This window comes from Vanellus vanellus (assembly GCF_965231255.1).
Source record: "Vanellus vanellus genome assembly, chromosome: 2".
Taxonomy (NCBI): Eukaryota; Metazoa; Chordata; class Aves; order Charadriiformes; family Charadriidae; genus Vanellus; species Vanellus vanellus.
The window spans coordinates 132,772,789-132,798,575 of NC_138906.1; the positions used below are offsets into that span (position 1 = coordinate 132,772,789).

A 25,787-nucleotide genomic window follows, 5' to 3' on the forward strand; every position below is an offset into this window, starting at 1 on the left:
ATTTTAATGCATTTTTGGCAGGTTTAAAATTGGGCATGGAACAGGACACTTGGGTGATGATCTCTGAGCAAGGAGAAAGACTGTACAAAATGATGTGCAAACAAGGGAATCTCATCAAAGACAGGAAGAGGAAATTAACGACTTTCCCCAAATGCTTTCTTGGAAGGTATTATATGCGTTTTATAGCATGAATTTTAACCAGCTAAAACCACATTTTAAATCTTCTTTGGGATTTTGTGGAAACCACGCTTTATTTGTAACGTCTGTTACGCCTATTTGCCTCCCAGAATTTAGCCAAAATGTAAATTGGTCTGCCTGAAATTTATGGATGAGTACTTGTATTCCAAAGTAGCTTTATTAAAGGGACATATTGAAAATATGAAAATACATTGAATAAAATAGTTTCTTTAAAGAAATAATTCCAAACTTGTTTAATGCATTTTATCTCTGAAAATCCTGGTTTAGAGTATCAAATTTGCTTTATTCTGCTTAAAAGAAATCTCTGTCTATAAAACTGTTTTTGTCTTCGTCTTGCCTGAATGTCAGGGAGAGAGTTACTAAATAAATATTACATGTTAAAAATTTACAGAAGTTATCAGGAAGGTCTTTATAATGCCATATTATACCTATGGTTTAAGAAGACTTAATGAGAGAAAGAGAAAATAGGTACCCTAAAACTGTGTATATGACAGAAAAATTAGTTTAGGGGGCAGAGGGGTTACCACTTAATTCATTTGTCCATAAGACAGTTAAGTATGGAAAGTATTTTTATAAAGTACAGTGACTATTTTACACAAGAATGTTGTAGTGAAGATACTCACCACTGGGTTCAAAAGTGGAAATGAAACTTGGGAGACTCATGTGCTGTCAGAAGTCACACAGCTGATGAGAATTGAAACCAGGATTAGTGATTGAGTTATGGCTGAGTCATGTTCCCTTAGTGAGGTTGTTGGAAGCAGGTAAAGAATACACTGATGGTGAGGAGCCACGTGTGAAACACTGAAACCTGCCATCGAATGGCTGCTTTTCTATGCTATCTTTGAAGTGGACCCTTTTGGAGTACACTTTTGCTGGTCCCTGGGTCACCAGTTGAAACCCATGAATGTGCATGTTGCACTGTCTCACTACACGGTTCTCTTTATTTGTAACAAGTAACAAGTTCAAGAAGTTCAACTCAGTTCAAGAAGGACAGAGAGCTGCTGGAGAGAGTCCAGCGTAGGGCAACTAAGATGATTAAGGGAGTGGAGCATCTCCCTTATGAGGAAAGACTGAGGGAGCTGGGTCTCTTTAGTTTGGAGAAGAGGAGACTGAGGGGTGATCTTATTAGCGTTTATAAATATATAAAGGGGGAATGCCATGAGGATGGAGCCAGGCTCTTCTCAGTAGCAACCAATGATAGGACAAGGGGTAATGGATTCAAGCTGGAACACAAGAGGTTCCACTTAAATTTGAGAAGAAACTTCTTCTCAGTGAGGGTGACAGAGCACTGGAACAGGCTGCCCAGGGAGGTTGTGGAGTCTCCTTCTCTGGAGACATTCAAAACTCGCCTGGACGCCTTCCTGTGCAACCTCATCTAGGTGTTCCTGCTCCGACAGGGGGATTGGACTAGATGATCTTTTGAGGTCCCTTCCAATCCCTAGCATACTGTGATACTGTGAACATACATGCAAATATCTTACGTGCTATAAATTCGTCGTCTCTGAACTGCATCAGGTTTATTGTGATACAAGCCAGGTATTTCCTGCGTATGCAGTATATACTTTGTGAATATGCTCAGGATGTCAATGCGCCTGACCCACCTTGGAAGTAACAGGGCTACTGTTGGATCATAGTGCCATTATGTTCTGCCTTCATGGCATAGCTGCCCTGGGTAGGTGCAGTAGTATGCCTGGGATTGCCTTATATTTGGCTGTCTGGTCAAATGTGGCTGTACTAGTTTAGGAGATCCCAGAAAACATGGAAAGTCTTCAGCACGTGCAAGGTAAACTTCACGGAGGTAAAACTTCTGAGCAGAAGAGAAAAGACATCTCAAGGGAAACCACATGTATTTATGTTGAAATAATAAAAAGGTTGAAATGAGTGGGGTTTTTAAAGGTGGTATGACATTCTGGAGATCATTAGGCTTAAGAATCACTTACTAGGTTAGTAAGAAACACTAGTAACTGAGAGGAAAATGTAGCAGATCTGGTGGTATGACATTTAAAGTTTGTTTTACGTATCTGTTTTTATTTCAGTGAATTTGTATCCTGGTTGTTGGAAATTGGAGAGATACACAAATCTGAAGAAGGTGTTCATCTTGGGCAGGCTTTATTAGAGAATGGCATTATCCATCATGGTAAATATAATTAGTTTTAACTTACTTGTTTTCAAGGTAATTGTTGTAATTAGAGTGGACTTAATTTTGTTTGACAAAAAGATGGTCTTGTTAACGCAAGACAGCTTGTTGAATCTGCATTATATCCTTGCAGGGACCTCATGGGGCCATTGTCCATGCCTAGCAGATTTACTGGGATAGGCTCCATTGATTTAATCTGATTACATCTATGCTGTTGGGATCGCAACATTGCAAACAGGGACCTGGAGAAACAGTGCTATTCTCTTGTAATCAAAAACAAATTCTGGGGGAACAGAGAATGGTAGACCGCTTTTAAGGATTTAAGCCTTCTTTTAAGGCCAGACTTCTTAGGGATACACGCTCAACTAAGAATTGTAGAAGACAACGAGTCACAGTTGGCTGTTGATAAATGTACCTGCTCATCTGTTAGGTATTACAAGTGGAGCTGGTGGAATCCAACCTAGAACCCAACAGTTTGATCTTTTGAATTTTAAGGCCTTATTTTCACTAGTTGCAGAGTTACTAAAATTCATATTTTTATTTTGAAACTTTCAGTCAACTGTCTGTGTTTAGCTCATTCTGGAGAGAAGTATTATTGAAATGGTTCAGTTTTTGAGCCGATAAGGTTTGATTTCTGGAGGTAATTTGCATTGGCAACTTTTTTATCGTACCAGAGCAGGTCCTCATCTCTGGTCCTTTTACAAGGTACAGTCCAACAAGGCCATATAAGCGAACTGAAGAAACTTCTGGTTTTGAAGTCATGTTTGGCTTACAATACGTACAGTCACTTAAAAACATCCCAAATAATGAAACAAAAAACCCCAAATAATGAAACAGTTGGGAAGTTAGCTACTGTTCCAGCATAGATCCTGGGTGCAAGTTTAGATGGAATCATTGATGATACACATTTTAATACTTCTTTGTTTTATCTAGCAATGAATTTAACACATACTTTTTAAGTTCTTTGCCACGATGTTTTCAATGTCCTTGTCTGGAAAGAAAGCGGCAGTAACAGAGTGCCACTTAGCTGTATGCATTTTAAACATATGCAGAGGAGGAGAAAAAACATTAAGGTTATTCATCAGTGGTTATGTAGTCTTTAATTCTTTAATGTCAGTCTACATGATTTTCCTCCACCATCATTCAAATGTCAGATGCTATTATGTTTACTACACACAGAGAATTGTTTACAATGGAATAATTCTGTTGCCAAAGATTCATCTCCTGATCTCGTAATTTATATCCCAAATACACTCATAGACTTTGTCAATACAGAGTTAAATGAATATTGTGCAATTTCATGAGATAAAAGGGTAATTATATTAAAGCATAGAAATGTGAGCCAGACATGCTACTTTGAATAGTGGATCCAGCTGTGGTTCAGTGAAAATAGAATTCTTAAAATAAAGTTGAATGAACCATCTGTTTTCACAGAGGGAGCAAGGGAGAAAGAAAGTTTGGCTGTTACTCGCATTGCAAATGTTGTGGAGGGCTTTGTTAGACTTTGCATATTCACTGTGTTGGCCGTTATTTGCGCTATGCTGGGCTTCATTCTGGCGATTGCAGACCCATGTTGTGATGGGCATTGTCTTACTTCCTGATGCGTGAACTCTTGCAAGTAGAAAAGTTACGGTTTTCCCTTGTTTGTTGCGTTTGTTTTTTTTTCCCCCCTCCGATTTTGCAAAAGGGAAAAATCTGTATGTCGCTGTTTTTAATCCACCTGGTGACGTTGTCCAATATCGGAAATGACTTTTGTCAGCCTGTGGGCTGAGATACTTTGTCCAGTCACTTGCTGCTGCTGATTAGAGATGGAAGGTTCCTCTCAAGGCAGCAAGGAGCTTTGTAGTTACAAAAATAATCTGAATATCAGATAGTTTTAAAATTAATAGGTATTTATGTGGCTGTGCTGTTTTGTAGAATGATATACTGATCTGAGTCAAAATTACCCTGGCAAAAAAAAATAAAGACCAGTTTAAACCTGGATCAGTTCCCTTTTCTTAGCGTGTGCCATATAAATATCTATCCCTACACAAAGTATAAGTACATTATTGGGAGTGACATACAAAACAACTTAGGGTTGCTTATTTTAGTGGTAGTGCAGCATTATAGCAGCTGTAAGTGTTTGAAACTATAGCCTTGCAAATGTATAGCTGATTCTAGTTAAAAGGAACGCTATACAGTAAGCTAAATGTCTTCATATTTTTTAAGGTTTCCATGTTAGTGCAGTAGCTGCTAGATCATCTAACCTTCCTCTTGAGTAGAACAAGCCAAATCACATCTATATAATAGAAAACAACCCCCCCCAAAAAACAAATAGTGATTTACAGCGTCCCTCACAGCATTCCCTGGATATCTGTGGTGGTTTACACAATACTGTAGTTGGAAGCATCCTTGTCTGGTTTCCTTGGTTTTCTTGCTTTCCAGAGCTCAGGCTGTGCCGGCTCTGAGGACCTGCTCCCCTAGTTTCTGGTGCCCCGTGTGTAAGTAGGGGCTGCAAAGACCGAGTGGTGCTTGTGTTCCTCAGAGGGCAGAGCCTGCTCTGTTCGTCGCGGGCATGCAAGGATGGAAAGGTGTTTTGGAGTCCTGGTTCCCTCCTTGCGCATCTCTGTAACTGGGAGGAACAATTTGGCCTTAGGCAATACTGTCCTGGTGCTGGGTTTTTCTGTTTTCTGTAGTTGATGGTTTTAAAACCTCTTAATGTATGCTAATCTAGTGTAATAAATTTTTTCTCTGACAGTAGGAAATTATTTTTAATTGCAGAACTAGAAGCTATCTTTTTTTTCTGAGTTAAATGGTCATAATTGATTAAAATTCGTTTAGATAGTTATACTAGGCATTGTATGTGAAAATCTTGTAGTCTATATTTGATGTATTGAGAAGCAATGATATGTAAAAGAGCTTAGGGGTTACTTTGGATAATCACTTTAGTGTGAACCATCAGTCCAAGGCAATTGGAATAGTGTCCTGGGCTTTGCTGTTAGTAGATACATCAAATACAGGTATAGAAGTTATTTTGCTCTTGCACATGACACCGGTGAAACCACTTAATATATGAAGTCCAGTTTTTCTGTCCATGTATCAAATCATGTGTGGAGGTACTGAAGAGCTTGAAGGGTCATGAAAAAGGATGCAGACAGAAGGCACCGTACTTTACAAAGTTTATGGTGCCTAACTAAATTTTTTGAAGAGAATAAGGGATGATGGTTTAATCAGTTGGTGTAGGAAGGCATGCACCGAAGAATCACTTAACACTGTCAGGTCTGTTACTCTGATTAATGAGGACATTACAGTAGCCTCCTTTATCAGTTGATGACGTGCAATTTTAGTTTCAAAATTAAAGCTTACATCTGCAAGCAAAACAGTAATTAATACAAGACGGTTATCCTAGGATGGTGCTAGTGCCTAGCGCTGTCCTCAGCCATCAAATGAATCCGCTTTTTTTCAGAAAGTCTTGCTGTAATACCATTTCCAGGAAAACTTTGGTATCATATGATGTCTCTGTTTTGACAAAACACTTGAAGTTGTGAGGTTGTTGTAGGAGTCTTGTGAAACTCTGGAAATCCATGTTCAGATCCTTTTTCATGGGTCTTTGGGGAAATGAATTATCAATGCCTTCATAATGATTGCAAGTCTCTTGCACTGAAGACCTGCAGCCGGCTGTGGACAGAGGAAGATGCTCCCTCTCCATTTCCTCCCCAGTGCAAGACTGGTCAGTTATGTTTTAGAGGGTTCGTATCTTTAACTCATCTGATGTTGACCTCTGCAAGAATTAGAACAGAGAATAACATGGAACAACAGCATGAATAGTTGCAAAAGAAGCTTTATTTGGCTATTTGGTCAATAAGCTCTGCAAAAAGCACTGAAGACTAGAGCAGATTTGAGTGCCTAATTTTTCAGGCTGTTCCCTGCCTGTTTGTCTTTCTTATTCTTTGCCCTGTGACTTTAAGTTCTTTGATTTCTTCTGGACTGCTTAAATGTAGTGAGAAATACCGTCACTGGTGACATAAAGGTACTTAGGGCAGATGATCTAATTGGGCTTCCTGCCCTCCCTGTCTGAAATCTACCTGTTGCTTTGTAATGGGCTGTTATTAGAAGAAAGGGTGCTGGCTGTCTTCTCTCTTGTTTTCTTCCGAAAGTCACCTAACAATACATGACTTTTTTTATTTTAAATGTAGTTACAGATAAGCACCAATTCAAACCTGAACACATGCTGTACAGATTCCGATATGATGATGGAACATACTACCCCAGAAATGAGATGCAGGATGTGATCTCTAAGGTACAGCATTGAACAGTTGCTATTATTAGGAAGAACACATGAGAAATGGAGGTTCTGCTTGAAATATAATGTAAAATATTATGCTAGGATAAATAACATCCCCTCACACTTGCCTGCCTCTATGTGAATAAAATTCAGTTTTCCATTTGTAAGGGAAGATTTTGGCCTGCTTTTACACATTTTAAATACAAATTAAAGTTTTTTATTTTTCAGTTATTTTTGTTATTTAATGGTTTCATATGCATATGCATTGCCTGTGTTTCTGGGGAATTCTGAAGCTGGTGTTGCAGTCTATTGTATTTTTTAGTCCATTTTAATAGATACGAAGCTATACGTAGAAAATGGCTTTAAATTTTCTGTTAAATCTGAGTGTCTTTTATTAGTGCATTAACAAGGCAATAAATCTGCAGTCACAGACGTTTAAACATAGGTGATGCTATCCGTCTACACTACTGAGCATAAAAAAATGATTGAATGAAGTTGCCTTTAAAATAATTAATATTCAAACTTTTCATGATTTTGAGGCGGTAGAAGTTGTCAGCATTTGGGTATTATATTACAGTGTAATTCACTTTTCTGCTGGCATTTGTTAATGTAAGGTATATCTAGAAAAATCTTCACTACTGAACTATTAGGCACAGCAAAGTAGGATGAAATCTAATTTTACACAGCTTTCAATTGTTATACATGGTTCTTCTTGCATGTTATAAACATAATTGTTTTTTGATAGTCTGCTAAGGAATACTAATGTGATTTCTTTTTTTAAGTAACATTTTCTTATGTTAGTTTCTTAAACTCCTTCAAATGTTTTATTTTTTTGTTTTTAATTGAAAGCATTTCCAATCTTTAAATTTTTCTGCATGTTTTAAAGAAGTTTATTGGTTATAATTTCAATTTGTAAGTGAAGTGTTGATGCATATAATCAAATGCACTGTTTTTTACTATAATTACTCACTTTATGTATGGAGTAGCAAGCAGTGATTGGGAAAACCTTAATGCATGGAAATGTTGCTTTACCTTTCAGGTTTTGTGTACTTTTCTTTCAAAGTCCTATATCTTAATTTTTTAATGCTACCATAAAGCTAATCCTTTTTGCATGTGTCTCAGTGAAGCTTAGATTAGATTGGAAATGTTTTCTTTCTCATAATTTATTAACCAATATTGTTATCTGGGAATATTAAGTTTGGGCACATGAAAATATATAGGAATTTGAACAGACTTTTTTTTTTTTACTATGTAAATAAAGTGCATTTCGAACATATAGGCTTCCTTACTGCATCCGTTCCTCTTATGTTCTCTGTGGTGTAAACGTGTGGTTAACCTCATATGTATCTTTAACAGGGTGTACGACTGTACTGTCGCCTTCACAGTCTGTTTACCCCAGTAATTAGGTGAGTCCAATTGGGAAATTCTTAGAGTCATTCAGAAGAAGTATATAATCTGAAGATACTGTGCTTGCATGTGGGAACCTAACCCATCCTTTCAAGATCGGTCTCTTGGCAGTAATCAAACAAGATTGAAGGGCTATCAAGACAAAAAGCATGACTGAATCGTTAAATGACTGCGAACACCGTTCAATATGACCTTTTTTTACAGCATTTTAGAGCCTTCTAGGTCCTGATGGATATGCTTATATGCTTACTGTATATATTAATATACTCCTTTACTAACACTCCATTACCTCCTTTGGAGAGTCCCAGCTGTAACAAAACAACTGCCTTTATACTCCAGTGACATTATCACCCCAGTAAGATATGGTCAGCGTCCTCCTTTCTTTCTACACTGAAACATTTGATTTGCTCCTTTACCCCAGAGGCAACTTCTGAATCATTATAAAACGCTCAGTTCATGCTTACGCTAACTGGTTTATAAAATACAAGGGTTATTTTTGTTAGGCTCTTTTGAATTTTTGTTTGATTTTTTTTTTTAAATTGTTTTGTTTTGTTTTGTTTTGAACAGGGATAAAGATTATCACTTGAGAACCTACAAATCTGTGGTCATGGCTAACAAACTCATAGACTGGTTGATTGCACAGGCAAGTATACACCTTTGGATTTGTGTATGTTTTGCATTTAAATTCTAATTTGAAAGGTAGTGATGTATTAAACAGAATAACATGCAAACACTTTGTGTGAGGGTTATTAGAACAGTGTGTGTAAGTGTAATCCTCTTAAACAAGTCATGTAACAGAAATCAGCTGTCAGCAGCCATGCTGTTCATCCCTTTTGTGCTTATCTTCCTTATTTGCAATTGAACTTTAAGTGCTTTAATGAGACTTAGCTTTGTGATTCAGCACGTAACATTGTTCATGGCTTAAAATGAAATGGATAGGCTCTGAAAAAACAAATTACTAACTAGATGGATAAAAGTCAGTACCAATTTGCTGTCATCAGTTCTGTTTTATTTTAAGCGAACTGGGAACAAGAACAGGGTATCCTGTTCACTCAGTCAACATGCACCAGTTTCGTAAAATGAAAGTTAAAAGTTTTGACGCTTTTAGATTCTATTATGTTCAATTTTTATGGGGGCTGCTGTGTTACTGAATGTTTACATATTTATTTGTAATTATAAAGAGGTATGCCATATAAAGGTCCCTTCCAACCCAATCTGTTCTATGATTCTATGATAAACGTGTATATACTGCTTTATATGTATGTTATAAATGTACATATAAAGGTGGCGGTGGTAAATATAATCCACAACCATTGCCAGCCCTGCGAGGTTACGCCATTGTGCATAGAATTCATTTTGCTGCTATATTAAAATATATTAAAAAAAAAAAAAAATTGCTATGGTTTAACAGGGGGATTGCCGGACGAGGGAGGAAGCTATGATATTCGGTGTAGCTCTTTGTGATAATGGGTTTATGCACCATGGTGAGTAAATACATTCTGTACAAGCTATGCTTACCTTTTGTTTAATGCTATCTATGCAGCTGGAAGGAAATGCAGGGACTGGTAAAGATATTACAGAAGGGATAGGAAGTTGTTTCATTGAATCGCTGTAGAGACCTATGCTACAATCTTCAAGATAAAAAAGTACCTATTGTATACTCTGAAAATTATTTTATAGCATGTACTGAGAAATTAATTTTCTGAAAGATTTGGGGGAGCAGTTTTATTAGCTGCTTTGAAAGAAATTTCTTAAGCAGGTAATACATGTTTGCATAGATGAGATGGTGAAAATTTAGGAAATGTGTAGCAAGAAAGGAGACATTTTTGGAGGAATGAAAAAAGTATGGAGGAGCATCTCTTTAAAAAAGTGAAGCGGTGACAATAAGAGAAAGTGGACTGTAGAAAACTGAGAAAATCGTAACGACAGCAGTGAACAAAGAAGGGAGAGGAGAGCAGAGATATGTGCAGTACCAAAAATGAGGTGAACAAGGTCTCATTTAATAGCATCAGAGGGAAGATTTCAGTGAAAGGATTGAAGCAGTAGGTCATTTACTGAAATGAAAAGAGGAAGAAAGGATTTTCTCATCAGCTTGTTTAGAGAAAGAGGGAGAATTAACTTCCTCTCTGGCACCATTCATTCTTCTCCCTTTAACTTTTAAACTTACAAACTGCATCCATCTGCTCCTCTAGTTGCTTCCACATTCCCACCAAACCTATTTCTAATACAGAACCCAGCATGCTTCTCCACCAGGAGAGTGCCAGAACATGGTGGTGAGCATCTCCAGCAGCTGTCCAGCAGAACTTTTCAAAATCATGTTTTTCAATCCTTTTTAGGTAAAAAACTTGTGCTTGGCATTTTCACTAAAACCGTTTCAGCCTAATGCATCTTCCTCAGTTTGGTGGAATCCAGATGTAATTGAAAATGAGCTTAGTGATACCTATCTGTAGTGCATCCAAATAAAAATTGTGTTTATGTTAAAAATGAAGATTTCCCTAGATTTACACACAAAAATAGTTTTCTAGCATTTAATATGTGCGTGCACGTTCAGTATTTTATAGTTTATGGAAGACAAGATATTCAAAAGAAAAAAAGAAAAAAAGGATTGATATGTCTGGCTTTCTATCGTACAGTGTTAGAGAAAAGTGAATTTAAAGATGAACCACTACTGTTCCGTTTTTATGCGGATGAAGAAATGGAAGGGTCAAATATGAAGCACCGACTCATGAAACATGATCTGAAAGTAGTGGAAAATGTCATAGCCAAGTCATTGCTGGTGAGTGAAACCCAATAATTGTATGCTTTAGTGAGTGAAAAAACTGGTTGTAGCAACAATGTATTAGCACTGTGTTTTGTTATTTAACAGGGATGTAATTTAGCTTTTCTTCATGCCTTTCTGAACAATATTTTGAACAATTTTCTTTTTCAGATTAAATCTAATGAAGGCACCTATGGTTTTGGTTTAGAAGATAAAAATAAGGTGCCAATTATTAAAGTGGTGGAGAAAGGATCAAATGCTGAGGTATCAAGTATTATAACTCATCTTCTCTGTTTTATTCACTTGATCGCAGGTGTATGTTTTGTACATCAGTTAGGAAAATCTATTGTAGTAGAAGGTAACAATGACAACTTTCCAAGAAAGCTGTGGTTATGAATCTTTATTTTTCTTTGGCTTTGTTTTTTTGTTTAAAATATTGCTCTGACCATTATGAACAATCGTTTTCTGCTCAGGTAAATTGTCATATTGAGTGATGATATAAAAATGATCATTTTAGTTTTATACATTTTATAATATTCCAGTGATGACATTAATCATGAGTGGAATAAACATTTTTGGTGGTATATGAAATGAGTATAAAGCTAGTTTGACAGTTGCACATGATATATTTCATAATAAAGAATATAACAAGCTTTGGATAAAGTCTAGAATTTGAAGATCTGAATGAATAAATTGCAGCCTTTCTGTTTGTTAGTATTGCTTTAGACACTCTTTCAGTAAATTCATATTCTACTGAACTGCGTGGGAGTCTCTGTACACGTAATGATAAAGAACGTGTCTCTTTCATGAGAGAAAAAATTCAGGCCTAGATTTCAAGCCTTTCTGAATCTCATGGTGGAATAGAAATTTAAGATAAAAATAGATCAACAATATAATACAGCCACACAGAGCTATATCCAGGGTGATTTCTAGCAGTCAGGGTCTGCCCCGATGTCAGATGGCGCTAAAGCTTCACCTGTGCCCAGAGCTGCGCTGTGTACTGCTGCCATCCCACTGGTTATGGTTCCTTTCCTGTTAGACCAGAGTTTAAAAACTGCATGCAATTTGGCTTGCCCTACCTTTGGCTCAAAAGCCATGGAACGTTCAAGGATATTGTTTTGTTTTGGAACTTAATAAATATTCACTTACTAAAATATTAATCAGGTCTTTTCTGATGAAGAGAAGCTCCAGTTCCTTTGGAGAATGGTGGATGGACAAATTAGGTAACATCATAAAAAAAATAAACTGGCTCAATGAAAGCTGTTGTGTTAATTATTACAAATATTAACTGATATTGTAATACTGTCATAAAATCTTGATTAAGGCTAGGCCTTGAATTTAGGTCTCTTCAGAATGAGTGTTTACCCTTCGTGTCAATTTATTCTAGAAATGCTTTGTGGTGTAAGTCTTTTGTGCGTGGTATGTGAAGAAGCCATAAAGAATGTAAAGGAAATGTGCATGTCATTATTCCTGTTGGGGTTGCGTGCCAACCAAAGAAAACATCGTGTTAATGGTTATAAAAGGCAAACATATACACAACTGTTATTGTTTTCTAGATGGCAGGCTTGGAATTTGGGAAAAAAATCTTTGCCATTAACGGTGACCTGGTTTTTCTGCGACCCTTCAGTGAAGTGGATTGCTTCCTGAAAGCGTGTTTAAACAGCAGAAAGCCCCTGCGGGTTCTTGTGAGCACTAAACCACGGGAGTAAGTTGTCATTCCTTTGGGGGAATTTTTACAAACTGCAATCGAAGTGAATTTTATAAGACCAGCGGAACTTCAGACAGCACTACTGTAAAGTTATTTTAAATGCTGTATCTAATCTGACTTTGTAAAGCCAAGCAATTTGATCTGCTTTGATTTTGTTTTATTACACTTGTCAGTCAGCGAAAGCAGAACGCAAGTGCTTTAGATCATCAGCTCTGCCACTTCAAATACAGGGGGGAACCGCAAGTGTAAATGAAGTTTCCTTGCCTGTATGGATAGTTTTGATCACTTATCTCTCACTGCGTTTATTAAACAAGTTCCTCTGTCTGGGGGTTCGTTGCTGGTTTGGCAGAAGTCGGACTCCGTGATCTAATGGGACTCTTCAGCGTGTGTGCTGGTTGTGTAAACAGCAGGAGCAAGTAAACAGCTCCCCGTCTTTATATGAGACACGCATTTCTGTACCCAGTTTTGACCATTCCTACCTGAATGCAATTTTTGTTACGTAAACAAAAGCCAAGTGAGGCCTGGTGGCTGGCTTCAGAAAGTACGTAAATCAGCATAGGTTTATTAATAAAGTTAATGCAGTTGTTACTGGTTTATACATACTAGAGAAAGAGGAGATTAAGAAACAGTGGTCAGGAGTGATTTTGGTCGAATTTTGCAGGGTAAGGAGGAACTGTTCGTTCTCTGTTAGCAGACAGCGCGCACAGAGTGCCTTGGAAATGGCTCTGGTTCAGCAGTAGAACAGAGACGTATTTCTCCTGTTAATAAGCAAAGGTGTCTTGAGAAATATGATGGCACCCAGAAAGGGGAAAAAAGAAAAGAAAGAAATATGGCATAAAGGTGATCATCTGGACTGATACTCAAAAAAAAAAAAAAAAAAAAAAAAAAAAAAGCCAAACAAAAACAACAGGAAAAAAAATTCCCCAAACCAGTAGATGATAGCATAGCAAGCGTAAAAGGCATATCTTGGCCTTTCTTTAATGTAGATTTTGGTTTAATTTCTGACGCAACTTGCCCGTGAAAATGTGGGTGAATTTCAAGGTTGACAGAGATGATGTAGTGAATGAGGAGTTCAGAGGAGTTGAAGAATTTGTTTCTCAGTGGTGCCTGCTTTTTGTCAGGAGCTGCTACTAACAGAATTATGTTGGCAGAAGAGATGTTTCTCTCCTAAATTCTTAGCCTAAACAACCAGTGATGGTTTTTCATAGCTCATTAGTATGTTCAGAAAGCAGCTTCAGAATGAAACCATATAGTGTATCAACCTTAGTTAATATATAAGTATGCTAAAGGATGCTATACTTATGAAAATATTTCAAATGAAAAGTTATTAATGTCAAGAATATTCTAATATTTTTTAGAAAAATGTAGACTTCAGTGGGTTTTGGTTCTCACCTCTGCTGATAATCATCTCCAAATGCTAAACATTATGTATGCCAGAAGAAAAAGAAAGTACAAAAAATGATGCAATTATATTATTCAAAGCTACCTGTAAATCAAGTTTATTACGGTCCAAACATATTTTAAAATCACTTTTCAGCGCCAATTTGAATTTGTCTGCTTTTGCACGGGCAAATGGAGCTCAGGGCAAAGATCCCTTGAATAATAACGGAGCTGGCACTGTAAGTGAATGCTGCAAAGTTAAATCAGTGGACTGTTATGCATGACCTAACTAGCTCTGATAAGGGCTAATGCAGCTGTGTTGCTTTTTCTGCAACCTGAGCTGATACCATGTGGATACGCTAGCTTACTTTGGGCGAGCTCAGGGCTTCATTTCAAGGAGTAGATGTGAATTTTGCTTCTCAGAACTGTGCTTTTGTTGGTTATGTTTGTCAGTAGATTTATTACTGTTGCACTTAGACCACGCGAGAGCATAGCACAGTGCGCTTACAAGTTATAGGAGTAGTAGGTGGCTCTTTACAAACTCAGTACTTTGCCTAGCTGCTCAGAAAAACTGCAACCAAATAGTTTTTCAGTAAAACTCACCAAGCAGACACTTACATGTTAATGAATTGTAATGCTGATCTAGTCGCTGCAGTCTTCTGCAGCTCATCTGACGGAGCCTGCCATGATCTGTGGTCCTCAGGCTCTGTCCTTTTGGCTGGGAGGCTGCCTGCCTTCCCAGGGCTTTCAGTCTTGCTGTGCTGTGGCAGCTTAGCCAAATTGCAGTCCCTTTGGGAGGAATTTTAAAGCTACGGTGGTGCTTTGGTCGTAACTAGCGTATTGAATTTCCCTGCAAAATAGGATTGCCTTCCTCTGGTTGGTTTCGGTGTCTCAGCTTGCTCTTACTTTGCACCACTGCCATCAGAAATATCTGGAATATGAATGGTGCTGAATCTGAAACTGGGAATTGAATGAAAGTGTAGAGTCTTACACCCTTGTAACCTACTTATTGGTGTCCACTTTTATCTTGAATAACAAAATGCTACCTTTTGCTGCATTCATATTGAACTTTTGCTTGTATCAGGACAGTGAAGATTCCTGACTCTGCAGATGGACTTGGATTCCAAATCCGAGGCTTTGGCCCATCAGTTGTCCATGCTGTTGGGAGAGGTAAGCCATAAAAGCTGTCAACAGTAGTGGGAAATACAAATTTAATATCATGGCGTGACTGAGATAAATCGAAATTAGGCCCAGTGGTTCAGCTTAGATTTTCGTTTTTCCCCAGAGTAACAGACATTATTAAATAAAACCAAATAAGATTGTGTTATTATACTTTATAAGCTTTGGATAGATTTCCTGGCTTTTTTTTTTTTTTTTTTGCGGGGGAGTGAGGGAGGAGAATATGTATTTACACAAATGTAGGAAAGTTAACTTAAGGCTGTGCATTCTTTACAGACTAAGGAATAGCTGATGGATGCAAAATCACCTTCTCCAGTGAATGGGTGTTGGGAACCACTGACTTCCTGAGTGTTAATTTGTTAGGTGGCCAGGTGGTTCTGCAATGCTCTGAAAACATTTTGCAGAAAATGCACTTTTCACAAACATTTTCAAGGGTGCTAGTGACCTAGTCTGTCTTAGTAATTGCAGATGTTTCCTCTAAATACTGTTTTGTCCTTTTTGTGACGTGATTGTCAAACGCGTGCCATCCCTAACTCGGTATGTTACTGACTGGTGCACTGGTAATAAAAGAAGTTGAAGCATTCTTTGTTGCTGTCACATGTTGGTAATGGTAGAGCCAACTAACACTGTATTTTTAGCTATTGTGGGGAAGTCGTGTCCTTTCCCCCTCCTTTGTCCCTTTGTAACTGAAGAATTTAAAGTGAACCGATCTGCAAAGCAGCCAGATTTGAACAGAGCTCGATGACTTTTTCCTAGGCTATGGTGCCAGAAATTAGATTTTCAAGAGAAAGTCTAATAAACTACAGACTGTTGAGCTGATGTGATAATTATCTCTGCACCTGGATCTCAATTCAACTGCCTATCTTTATTCATTAAGCACATACTTTATTCCAATTAGCCTCAACAATGTGTAAGTGCTTCCTTGTGTGGTTTGCTAAACCTGGAAGATTTTAAGCATATGCTTAAATACTTCCCTGAATTAGGACTTTGGGTTTTTTGAAGAGAGGGTTTTGTTTTTTTTTTGTTTTTTTTTTTTTTCGAGAGAGGTATTTAATAAGGCCTATTGAAATGATTATTTTTAAATCCCTTTTCTTTTTCCTATTTTTTTTTAATAGCAGTACCTGGTAACAGTGTCATTTCCAAAGACTTCCCTTGATATTAGATTTAAAATGCAGCTATCATCTAACCTGATAATACCTAAAATGAGGGAAATCCAAGTATATTCTTTATGTTATTTCCTTGTCAAATATGCTCAGCTGACAAGTCATGACATAGCTTTTCTATTTGTCAGCCCTGCAGATTCAGTCTTAGCCTTTTCTTTCGTAGCAGGTAGCTTCTGCACCTCAGCCTTGCAGTCTCTAGGCAATAGATTTTGACTCCCCTGGCACCTTTGTGGCAGTATCAAGAGAGACACAAGGAGGCAAACGTTCAGGTAGCTGAAACTAAGGTCATACTCCAGCAGGCTGTCTTTCAGGAGCGGGCTTGAGTCACACTGAAAAGACCTGGAGACAGCTGCTATTTTTGTAGCACCTGTACAATGGAGAGAGGTTTTTCACAAGGTGGTTATTCCATTATGAAAATAAAGCCTCAAACCATATATTTTCTGTTGCTCAAAGAGAATGTTTTGTGTCGTGTCCTGTCCTGTCTGCCCCCCCCTCCCCCAGTTAATTAAATTTGAGATCTCGTAGTTGGTTATCTTTGGGTATTTTGATTAAAGCTGTAAGACAGTCTGTATGATTGAGTTGGTAAAAAGATAAATAAGAACGAGGTCCTTGGAAATGTCTTTGGATTTGGATATTTCACCTAATGTTTAACAAGAAACTCTGGTATGGTCTGATACTTCTTTATGCATTGTCAGAAAACTTCTGTTTGTATGTAAAATAGACACCTGAAGTAGTCAAGAAGCTCATAAGCTTGGGGCACGTAAAGGAATTCAGAATAAAAGTGGTCTAAGTAATAATTAGTGAGTTTCAAGCTAGAGCCTTTTTATGCTTTTAAAATACTCTTCTTTGAGATAAATTTTCCATATACTCATATTACTAATCAACACTTGTTTTATAAAATAGCCTTTAGAAAATAGTCTGGTCTTCTCTATGGAATCCTCTTCTGGGGAACTCCATTTTCTTGGAGTCCAGCTGACTGCAGAAGCACCCTGTGGTCAGGGGAAGTATGTAAGAATTGGTGAGAGCAGATTATGATTAAAAAATGAGGGTTTTGGACTGGAAGCTTTAAAGGAGATGTTTAGGAAAAGAAGTCCGTTAACTACGTTGGGTTTTTTATAGGAACGGTGGCGGCTGCGGCAGGTCTCCACCCTGGCCAATGCATAATCAAAGTGAATGGAATTAATGTCAGCAAAGAGACTCATGCAAGTGTTATTGCTCATGTCACGGCGTGCAGGAAGTACAGGCGGCCAATGCAGGTACGGCTCACTTGTTACCCTTGCAGATTTTCTTCTAAATAGTTTTGGTCATTTTTTTTTGTGGTGTGTGTCTTTGTCAACATATCTGTTGTGTTTGAGCGTGATGAGGGGAAAGGAGTAGTGAGTAAAAGTGAAGGGAAGCCAGCTGAATTATAAAAGCTGAAGATTGCTCAGTATATTGCTGATGTTCAAGGTCTGTTTAATTTCTGCGTTGAAATAAATCTAAGCTTATAGCTATTTTTTTTTTATATGGTATTTTTAAAGTATTATTTCAAGTGTTTCTGCAGTTCTATGCAGAAAGCATTACAAGGTATATTCTCATCATGATGGAGAGGGATTTATACAGCTCACTGCCTGTTCAGCAGCAGGAGAATGCAATGCAAAAAGCTGATCTTCCAGAATTTTGTACACTTCAGCACATAGAGAGCAGACTGCACATATTCCATCTATAAAAGTCTCCGTGTTCCCATTGCATTTCAATCTTGGACATTCAAGGACTCAAAATTTCACTTTTTTAAATATAAGCATGCAATTTTTGTTATCTTTTCCACATTAGTTTAGGAGAAAGTCTAAGGCTTCTAAGACACAAATTTAAGGAAGAAAACCAAAACCAGCTGGCTTCTATGATGTAATTTTTCCAAGACCCTGCAAATTTTTCGTAAACTGTGAACCAATGTAATCAAACTTCACAGACTCTTCCAGTGAATCTTAATTGAAAAGAAAAACCCAATTAACATCAAGAGTGAAGTCCTTCTCCTACACCTACTGCATAGATTTGGAATAAGAATTATAAGTAAGAGTTAGAACTGTGTCATGCAAATACAGTCTTTATGAAAATGTTTGTCTGGATGTTTATATTTAAACTCTAATACAGAACTGAAGTTGCTACATGGCGTATCAAGCTCAAGCTCACCTATTCTTTAAGGAAGGTGTGGTCTAGTAAAGAGAGGGTACTTTGCGCACTAGTAGCAAAACTGGCAAGAATAAAAGATAAATTAAATTCTTCATAGCAGGTGTATTCTCTCTGTGTGTAAGTGTGGAGTTCCTATAGAGATGAGTGACATCCAAAGAGGATTGATTAATATTGGCTGGCATGGATGCCTTGACATGCAAAATTACTCTATTTTTTTAATCCACTTGAGTAATATGTTGTAGTATATAACTTTTTCCTATACAGAGTATTTATTTCAGTCTTTAAAAGTAGCTGATCATAATTCAGCAAATCACAAATAACTAAAATCCCCCAGACTGACGAGAAAAACTTCATTTAGGATGTAGTTCTTTCAAATGCTATGGGAGAACTGTCTAGACTGAAATAAATGGCAGTATTCCCACTGGTGTCAAGACAGCTAAAATTTCATTTCCTATTCAGAAATTTGGGTTTTTAATTATTTGGAAGATAACTGGATTTCTCCTGTTTTGTAAGTACAGTGTATAGGCCTGTCATTTAATTAACATGAATATTGCAGTCTCTCTTGTGGTTGGCAATTGCCTAATTGCAAGGGGATCTTTTCTGTCTCCTGTATATTCCACTTCTCAGGGCGAGGAGTCTTCTGCTTGCCCGGAGCGTGAAGTTTCATTTCAGATTCTTGCAGTGTGAATAGCTGTAACTTCTGTTGGACAATGTTTCTATTCTTTCTGTCTTGTCTGGATGAAGAAAATTGAAAGCAGATTTTACTTACTAGGAATTATAATTACTTTGCAGTGATACTAATCATGATGTGACAGATTTATGCTTAGCTTGTGCTTCAGTAATGCTTTTGGAGAACATTGCTCCAAATCATGTAGCATTATATCTTGTGTTAACTTTTGAGAGACAGACTTCCAGTTTAAGGAGTTCTTCTATTAGGCCATATTAAGTTCAAATAATGAAGGAACCTTTGGACATAATGTAAATTTCCTATTAGAGAAGGGCATGGCAGTATTAATGCTGTCAAGCAAACCTGTAAGACTTCATAACTAAGCAGCAAGCTTTCAGGTGGACCTGCAAAGAAGCATGGGTTTCAGAAGTGTTTCTGTTGGTCAGCTTGGGCATGGGTGTCTTCCAACAGTCAACAGAAAGCTCTGAAATGTAAGCTTCCTTGTTAAAATATTTAAGTGCCATTGAATGAGAAGTAAGGCATGGATGAATCTAGGAAACCTAGAGAGAAAAATAGTACCTTAATCATATAAAAGCTTAGTTATCTATGACTAATGAGTTAAAGATAGCGACTGAATATTGTATAGTAGCAAAGCATAATCTGATGTGTTTGGCATTTTGTGTGAAAATCATAACATTCATCTTAAACTTTTGCTATCCTTGCTTAACTTTGAGTTCTTTCCACAAGCTTCTTTTTAAAGTCTGTGAGTTCAGATTAGTCGTAATTGTGTCGTTTATTCGCTGTAGCTGTTGGAGAGGGAATGATGAATTGACTGTGAGCTTCTTTTGAAGTGTAAGGGGAAGAGAAGAGTAGACTGGAGATGCCATACTTGATAGGCCCTTCCACAAGAGTGTGATGGGCATGTGGCTGAGTAAGTGAGGGGGAGAACAAGATGTAAGGCATACACGTGGCTTCTTCATAGGTTGTATGACCAAGCCACCATTCTGTTCTCGCCTGTCACTCAGTCACATAAGATGCTGGACTTCTGGGGCTTGTGAGTCTGTGCTTTTTGGGGGTTTTGCTAATCTGGGGGAAAAATATAGAACGTCTAGCAAAATAACTGTGGTAAAAGCAAATATAAGTAATGAAGGCTGTAGTGTATATTTGTCTTGCCAGTGACACATGGGTGATAGATGAACTGGATGTACTATATCTTTGGTTGTCATTCCATATTTGCCAGCAGATTTGTGGACACACAGCAGATTTAGCAAGGCAAAAATCAGTTCTCTTTATTTTTTCACATTTTCTTGTCTCAAATATTTTTCAATCTGTGGTTTGATTTCAAATGTCTTAAATTATTTTTGGCAGAGGCATGAAACTGACGGATGTCATGCTGTCACAGATTTCATACTGTCTCATGACAGTATACTCTGAAATAAAAAATAAGTTGACAAAATGCTTCAGATGGTTTTAGACAAAGCCAAAATTCTCCTTAATTTTCAAAATGCTATATTTAACTTGGAACTCAGAAGGCAGTAAAGCTGATAATAATCAAGGAATTAAAGCAACTGTTTCATGTTTGAGAGCAGTGAAATAAGTTGCTATCAATTGCACTTGCAAAGCTTTTCCTAGCTGTCCTTTTTTGTTGTTTTTTAGCAAGATTCTATACAGTGGGTTTACAACAGCATTGAAAGTGCACAGGAAGATCTTCAGAAAACAAACACCAAGCCCTCTGGAGATGATGGAGGGGATGCCTTTGACTGCAAAGTGGAAGGTATGTGATACTGTTGTTGCTCAGAACGTTGCTGTAGTAGCAAGGAAAATATAGGCAGTGGTTTCGTTTTCAGAGAGGAAACTACAAGCAGACTGTAAGATATGTTTTACATTAGGACTTGCTTTTTTATGGATTCTAAAGATGTAAATTTAACATGCTGTTCTCTGAAAATTATTGTATTCCACATTTTGAGAAAAAGCTTCTGCAAACACTTTAAGGAAAATCTGTTCAGTTTTCTTTCATAGGATACATAATCTTACGAATTAGCCGATTTTCACCACTCATAATCATTTAAGGCTAGATTAGATGCATTAGTCACTACTGCGTGAGAAATAACAAATCAGCTATCCTTCAGATTATTTTCAGGCAATTAACATTTAGATAAAGCTGGATTCATATGCATCGTGGTAATTAAAAAGATGGTTAACGTGAACTGTATTTATATTCTCTGGGTAAATGCTGATATTGTGGTTTCATTTCTGAATGTTGACACTTTTCATGGTCACTTTCTTCTAGTTTATTTAGAAGTTCTCATTTTTCCACTTTTTTTCTTGCTTTTTTATGTCTCTGGATTATAAATGAAATTGAATTAGTCCCCTTCAATAACTGTTTGTAAAGGGAGACTATTGTGACTTGTCTGTTCACGCCTTTTTAGCAATCTAGTATTTTAGCATTCATAAACCTACTGATGTTCTGATTTTTGAATCATTCAGCTGGTTGCTGGGTTTTTGATGAACATTTTCAAGTAGAATGATCAGATCATACCTGTTTTTAGAATGTTTGCCTATGTCCTTTTCATTTTGTTTAATAATCAACCCTCCTCAACTGATTTGTGTCATTTTTCTTTATTCTAGAGGTAATTGACAAGTTTAACACTATGGCAATAATTGATGGGAAGAAAGATCATGTGAGTCTGACTGTAGACAATGTTCATTTGGAGTATGGAGTGGTTTACGAATATGACAGCACAGCTGGAATAAAGTGCCACGTGTTAGAAAAAATGATTGAACCAAAGGGGTTTTTCAGCTTGACTGCAAAGGTATGAAGCAATTTTTGTTTGTATTAATTCTTACTATGCTTGATACCAATGGAGGAATCTTCTGCTGATTCTTATGATTGTATGTATTTCATTTAATATCTTGTAATTGGTCACCTTTGTCCCTCTGATATTTTGGAGGATGACTGTACTCAGGAAGCAAAATCAGTTATGGTGTGGTTAGAAATCGAGCGTCTAAACTGAAAAAATGTTAAAGAACTTCAAAGTCTTCCATTCCTCCTGCCCCTCTCCCTTTTTTTCTTAATTATCAAATAAAGCTGCAAAGAAACTTGAAGGCTCGCTGAAATGTCAAAACTTTGTGAAGGTAGGCTGTAGTTTCCTAATGTTGTTTAATCTCATCAGAATTGCATATGTAACTTCTAAATTTTGTTTCAGTAAGAGTACTAGTAGCACAGCGTCTGTCTTTTCTGTGGCTTAATGTAAAATCACACAGGCGCACACATTGGCAAAATCACAGAGGAAGAAAAAAAAAAACCAAGAGCAGCTTTTGAGTTTGCTTTGGTTATTTTCTTTGTGAATATTTCCAAATGGTAAAACCTGTGATTGCTATGAACGGGATGTGAAATTTTTTTATTTATAGCAAGTGTTGTCTGGGTCACTTTGACAAATAATGTAGTAATACAGCTCTTTTACTGAGTTTGTTTTTATCTTTTCACATACTAACAAAGTACACTTAATAAAAATATGAAAGACAACTTTTGGGGAGTGTATTGATATTTGCAAATTTCTTTTTCTGTTGATCTTTCCATCAGAAGTGTAAGCCAACATACTGATCTTTTATTGAAGTTGCTGGGACATGGGTGTGTGTTTCCTTTCCCTGACTTCACTTTGGAGCAGGTCAGGTTGACAGACAGAGGAGTAACTTCTTGCACCGACATCAGGAGATTTGATAGAGCTGGTCTAGTCAATGCTTCAAGTCACTGGCTTGGAAGATGTTAGTTCTTGCTGTAATTACAATTTCATATAAAATATTTAAGGTATTATTTCCTAACTGCTTGAGAAATATTTTTCCATTGTTGTATATGGAGTAGTTAAGTAAAAAAGTGTACTTCCAGCACACTGATTCTGGCCTTAGATAATGCAGTGTCATCACCCTTAGTGTTTAGGCTGGCTAATTAAATATTTAGAGATTACTAAAAACCAATAAGGAGATGTAATATAGCTATGTTAGAATAATATAAAGTTTATTTCAAGTGATAGTGGTCTAAAAAGAGGTGATTATCCCACTTTGTTCAGCATTGGTGCAGCCTCTCCTTGAATACTGTGTGCAGTTCTGGGCCCCACAATTTAAGAAGGATGCGAAGGTCGTTGAATGCGTCCTGAGGAGGGCAACAAAACTGGTGAAAGGGCTGGAAGGAATGTCCTGTGAGGAGCATCTGAGAACTTTGTGTTTGCCTAGTTTGGAGAAAAGGAGGCTGAGGGGTGACATTATGGCTCTCTACAGCTTCCTGAGGGGAAGTGGAGAGGGAGGTGCTGAGCTCTTCTCCCTGGGATCCCGTGATAGGATGAGTGGGAATGGTACAAAGCTGCGCCAGGGGACGATTCGACTGGATGTTAGGAAGCATTTATTTATTGAGAGCATGGTCAAACACTGGAACGGGCTTCCTAGAGAGGTGGTTGATGTCTTAAGCCTGTCAGTGTTTAAGAGGCATTTGGACAATGCCCTTAACAACATGCTTTAATTTTTGATCAGCCCTGAAGTGGTGAGGCAGTTGTTCTGTTCCTGTTCCTGTTCCTGTTCCTGTTCCTGTTCCTGTTCCTGTTCCTGTTCCTGTTCCTGTTCCTGTTCCTGTTCCTGTTCCTGTTCCTGTTCCTGTTCCTGTTCCTGTTCCTGTTCCTGTTCCTGTTCTATTCAGATCAGGTCCCTTAACTCAAAGGCAAGAATAAAAGTTGTAGAGGCACTTCATCAAATGTAACTGTATGCAAATGGTTTTAAATACTCTAAACATAAAATTATCTGTGCTTTCAGTAGGGTCTTATGCGTCTCTCCATATGCTTCTTTCTCTCTTTGCTGTGTATTTATTGTTGTTTTGAATTTTTGCATTTTGTTGCTTTGCATCTCTATTCTGTGTCATATGTAGTAGGGGAGTGAAGTAGTCCTGGACTGCTTTCCTATATTGTGCAAATCTTTACTGTGTTAATTATTATGATAAGAAAATATCCAAAGTTTTGCTGCAAAAGTTAATGGTTTTGAATGCACTTATTTTAATGTACAGCTGAAAAAAAATCTGGATTTATTAAAATTTTTATTATTAATTAAACCTGGCATAAAGGAAACTTAAAAGCGTAACCAAAGTGACTGGCATGTTTCAATGCAGTAATTAAACACTGTAGCAAAAGAGTTAAATGCTTTCCTTGATTCATCTTTCTGGGGACCTGAGAAAAAATTCTCTCAGGATTTAGTCATTTGTAGTCTGTAACTTCTTAAAAACTGCAGATTTTGCACTCCAAAATTTCTCTACATTGTCATTTTTTTCTAAACTCCTTGGTCAAGCTTATAAATCATATATTGCATCTGTGATGGTGGATAATATAGTAATGAACTGTAGCAGAAGTGAATTACAGATTTAAGTCCCATGGTGGATTAATTCTGTATGTGTTGTTTGTCCAGACTTCTTTGAGTATCTCTAAAATGCCGGCCTTTTCTTATTTAGGTGCCCTTTAATCTGGTGTTTTAGGTGCCTTTGTTAGAAAGTTATTTTGGGTGTGTTTTTCAAACACATCTGCAGAGTTGGACCCACCCAGCAATAGGCACCTCCTAAGTTCCATAACACAGTGAATTTCAATGCCTGAAGGCCTAACTCTAACTCCAAAAAAGGGCTGTATACTACCCTCCTCTCTTTACCATGCCTTTTTCTTTCAGTTTTGTATCACCATCATTTGCTGGTGCTATTCCCATCATAGCAAGACTTCAGTCTTTGCTAGGCGGTACAGATTATTCTGTTCCCTAATTCCTGCTTATATATGCATAATATACAAGAGGATAGCACTCAGTTTTCTTGTATGCTTTTTCATTGTGGGCACAAGTTAGAACATAGGAAGTTCCGTTCAAATACACGGAAAAACTTCTTTACGGTGAGGGAGACGGAGCACTGGCACAGGCTGCCCAGGGAGGTTGTGGAGTCCCCTTCTCTGGAGATTTTCAAGACCCACCTGGATGCAGTCCTGAGTAATGTGCTCTGGGCAATCCTGCTCTAGCAGGGGAGTTGGACTAGATGATCTCTAGAGGTCCCTTCCAACTCTGATAATTCTGCGATTCTGTGATTGTGATAGGATTGCTTATACTGCCAGACCAAAGTTTTGCTACAAGTAATGAGTTAATTCATCAGCTTTGCGTAATATGTGCTGTTTGGGTAAATACAGCAGATAACGTATTTCAGAGGAGCCATAGTGGTTACATTAGTAGGAAATTAGTAGTAAATCTGTTTTCAGACAATGTCATGAGAAGACAAATAAAAGTACTTACTATGGGTATAATTTATGCAGGGGGTAGATTTTAAGAAACCTCTCTGTTTCCCGAGTTTCACTAATTGTCGTTGTGCAGCATTGCTTGTAATGTTAAAAGGCAACTGATTATCAGGCTTTTCAGCTTTAATTATAAGGGATGATAAGTAAGGGGTTATCTTAGTCATCTTATTTCATAACGTACTGTTCTTATTTTTATTATCTTAGATTCTTGAAGCGCTGGCAAAAAGCGATGAACACTTTGTGCAGAATTGCAACAGCCTCAATTCCTTAAATGAAGTGATCCCCACTGAGCTTCAAAGTAAATTCAGTGTCATTTGCAGTGAGAAAATTGAGCACATCTACAGAAGAATCTCTAGTTATAAAAAGGTATGACCGGCATGTCCTAAGCTCGGTGATATTTGTCTTTTAAGGGAAAAACAAAGGAATGTGGTACAGTTTGAATCACTCTTCAAAATGTC

General features: G+C 37.4%; 1 protein-coding gene across 1 annotated transcript in view; it reads left to right on the forward strand.

Annotated features, from left to right (window-relative positions):
• PREX2 (phosphatidylinositol-3,4,5-trisphosphate dependent Rac exchange factor 2) overlaps positions 1-25,787 on the forward strand; it is a gene marked incomplete at its 5' end in the record, with an annotated part of 185,079 nt that overhangs the window by 81,681 nt on the left and 77,611 nt on the right. Inside the window, 14 exons of the mRNA XM_082499510.1 lie at positions 22-166; positions 2,235-2,335; positions 6,511-6,614; positions 7,956-8,005; positions 8,574-8,649; positions 9,418-9,490; positions 10,640-10,782; positions 10,936-11,028; positions 12,321-12,469; positions 14,937-15,022; positions 17,314-17,450; positions 20,687-20,804; positions 21,659-21,843; positions 25,534-25,695. Coding sequence (XP_082355636.1) covers positions 22-166; positions 2,235-2,335; positions 6,511-6,614; positions 7,956-8,005; positions 8,574-8,649; positions 9,418-9,490; positions 10,640-10,782; positions 10,936-11,028; positions 12,321-12,469; positions 14,937-15,022; positions 17,314-17,450; positions 20,687-20,804; positions 21,659-21,843; positions 25,534-25,695 — 1,622 coding nt within the window. The remainder of the gene's footprint in view (positions 1-21; positions 167-2,234; positions 2,336-6,510; positions 6,615-7,955; positions 8,006-8,573; positions 8,650-9,417; positions 9,491-10,639; positions 10,783-10,935; positions 11,029-12,320; positions 12,470-14,936; positions 15,023-17,313; positions 17,451-20,686; positions 20,805-21,658; positions 21,844-25,533; positions 25,696-25,787) is intronic.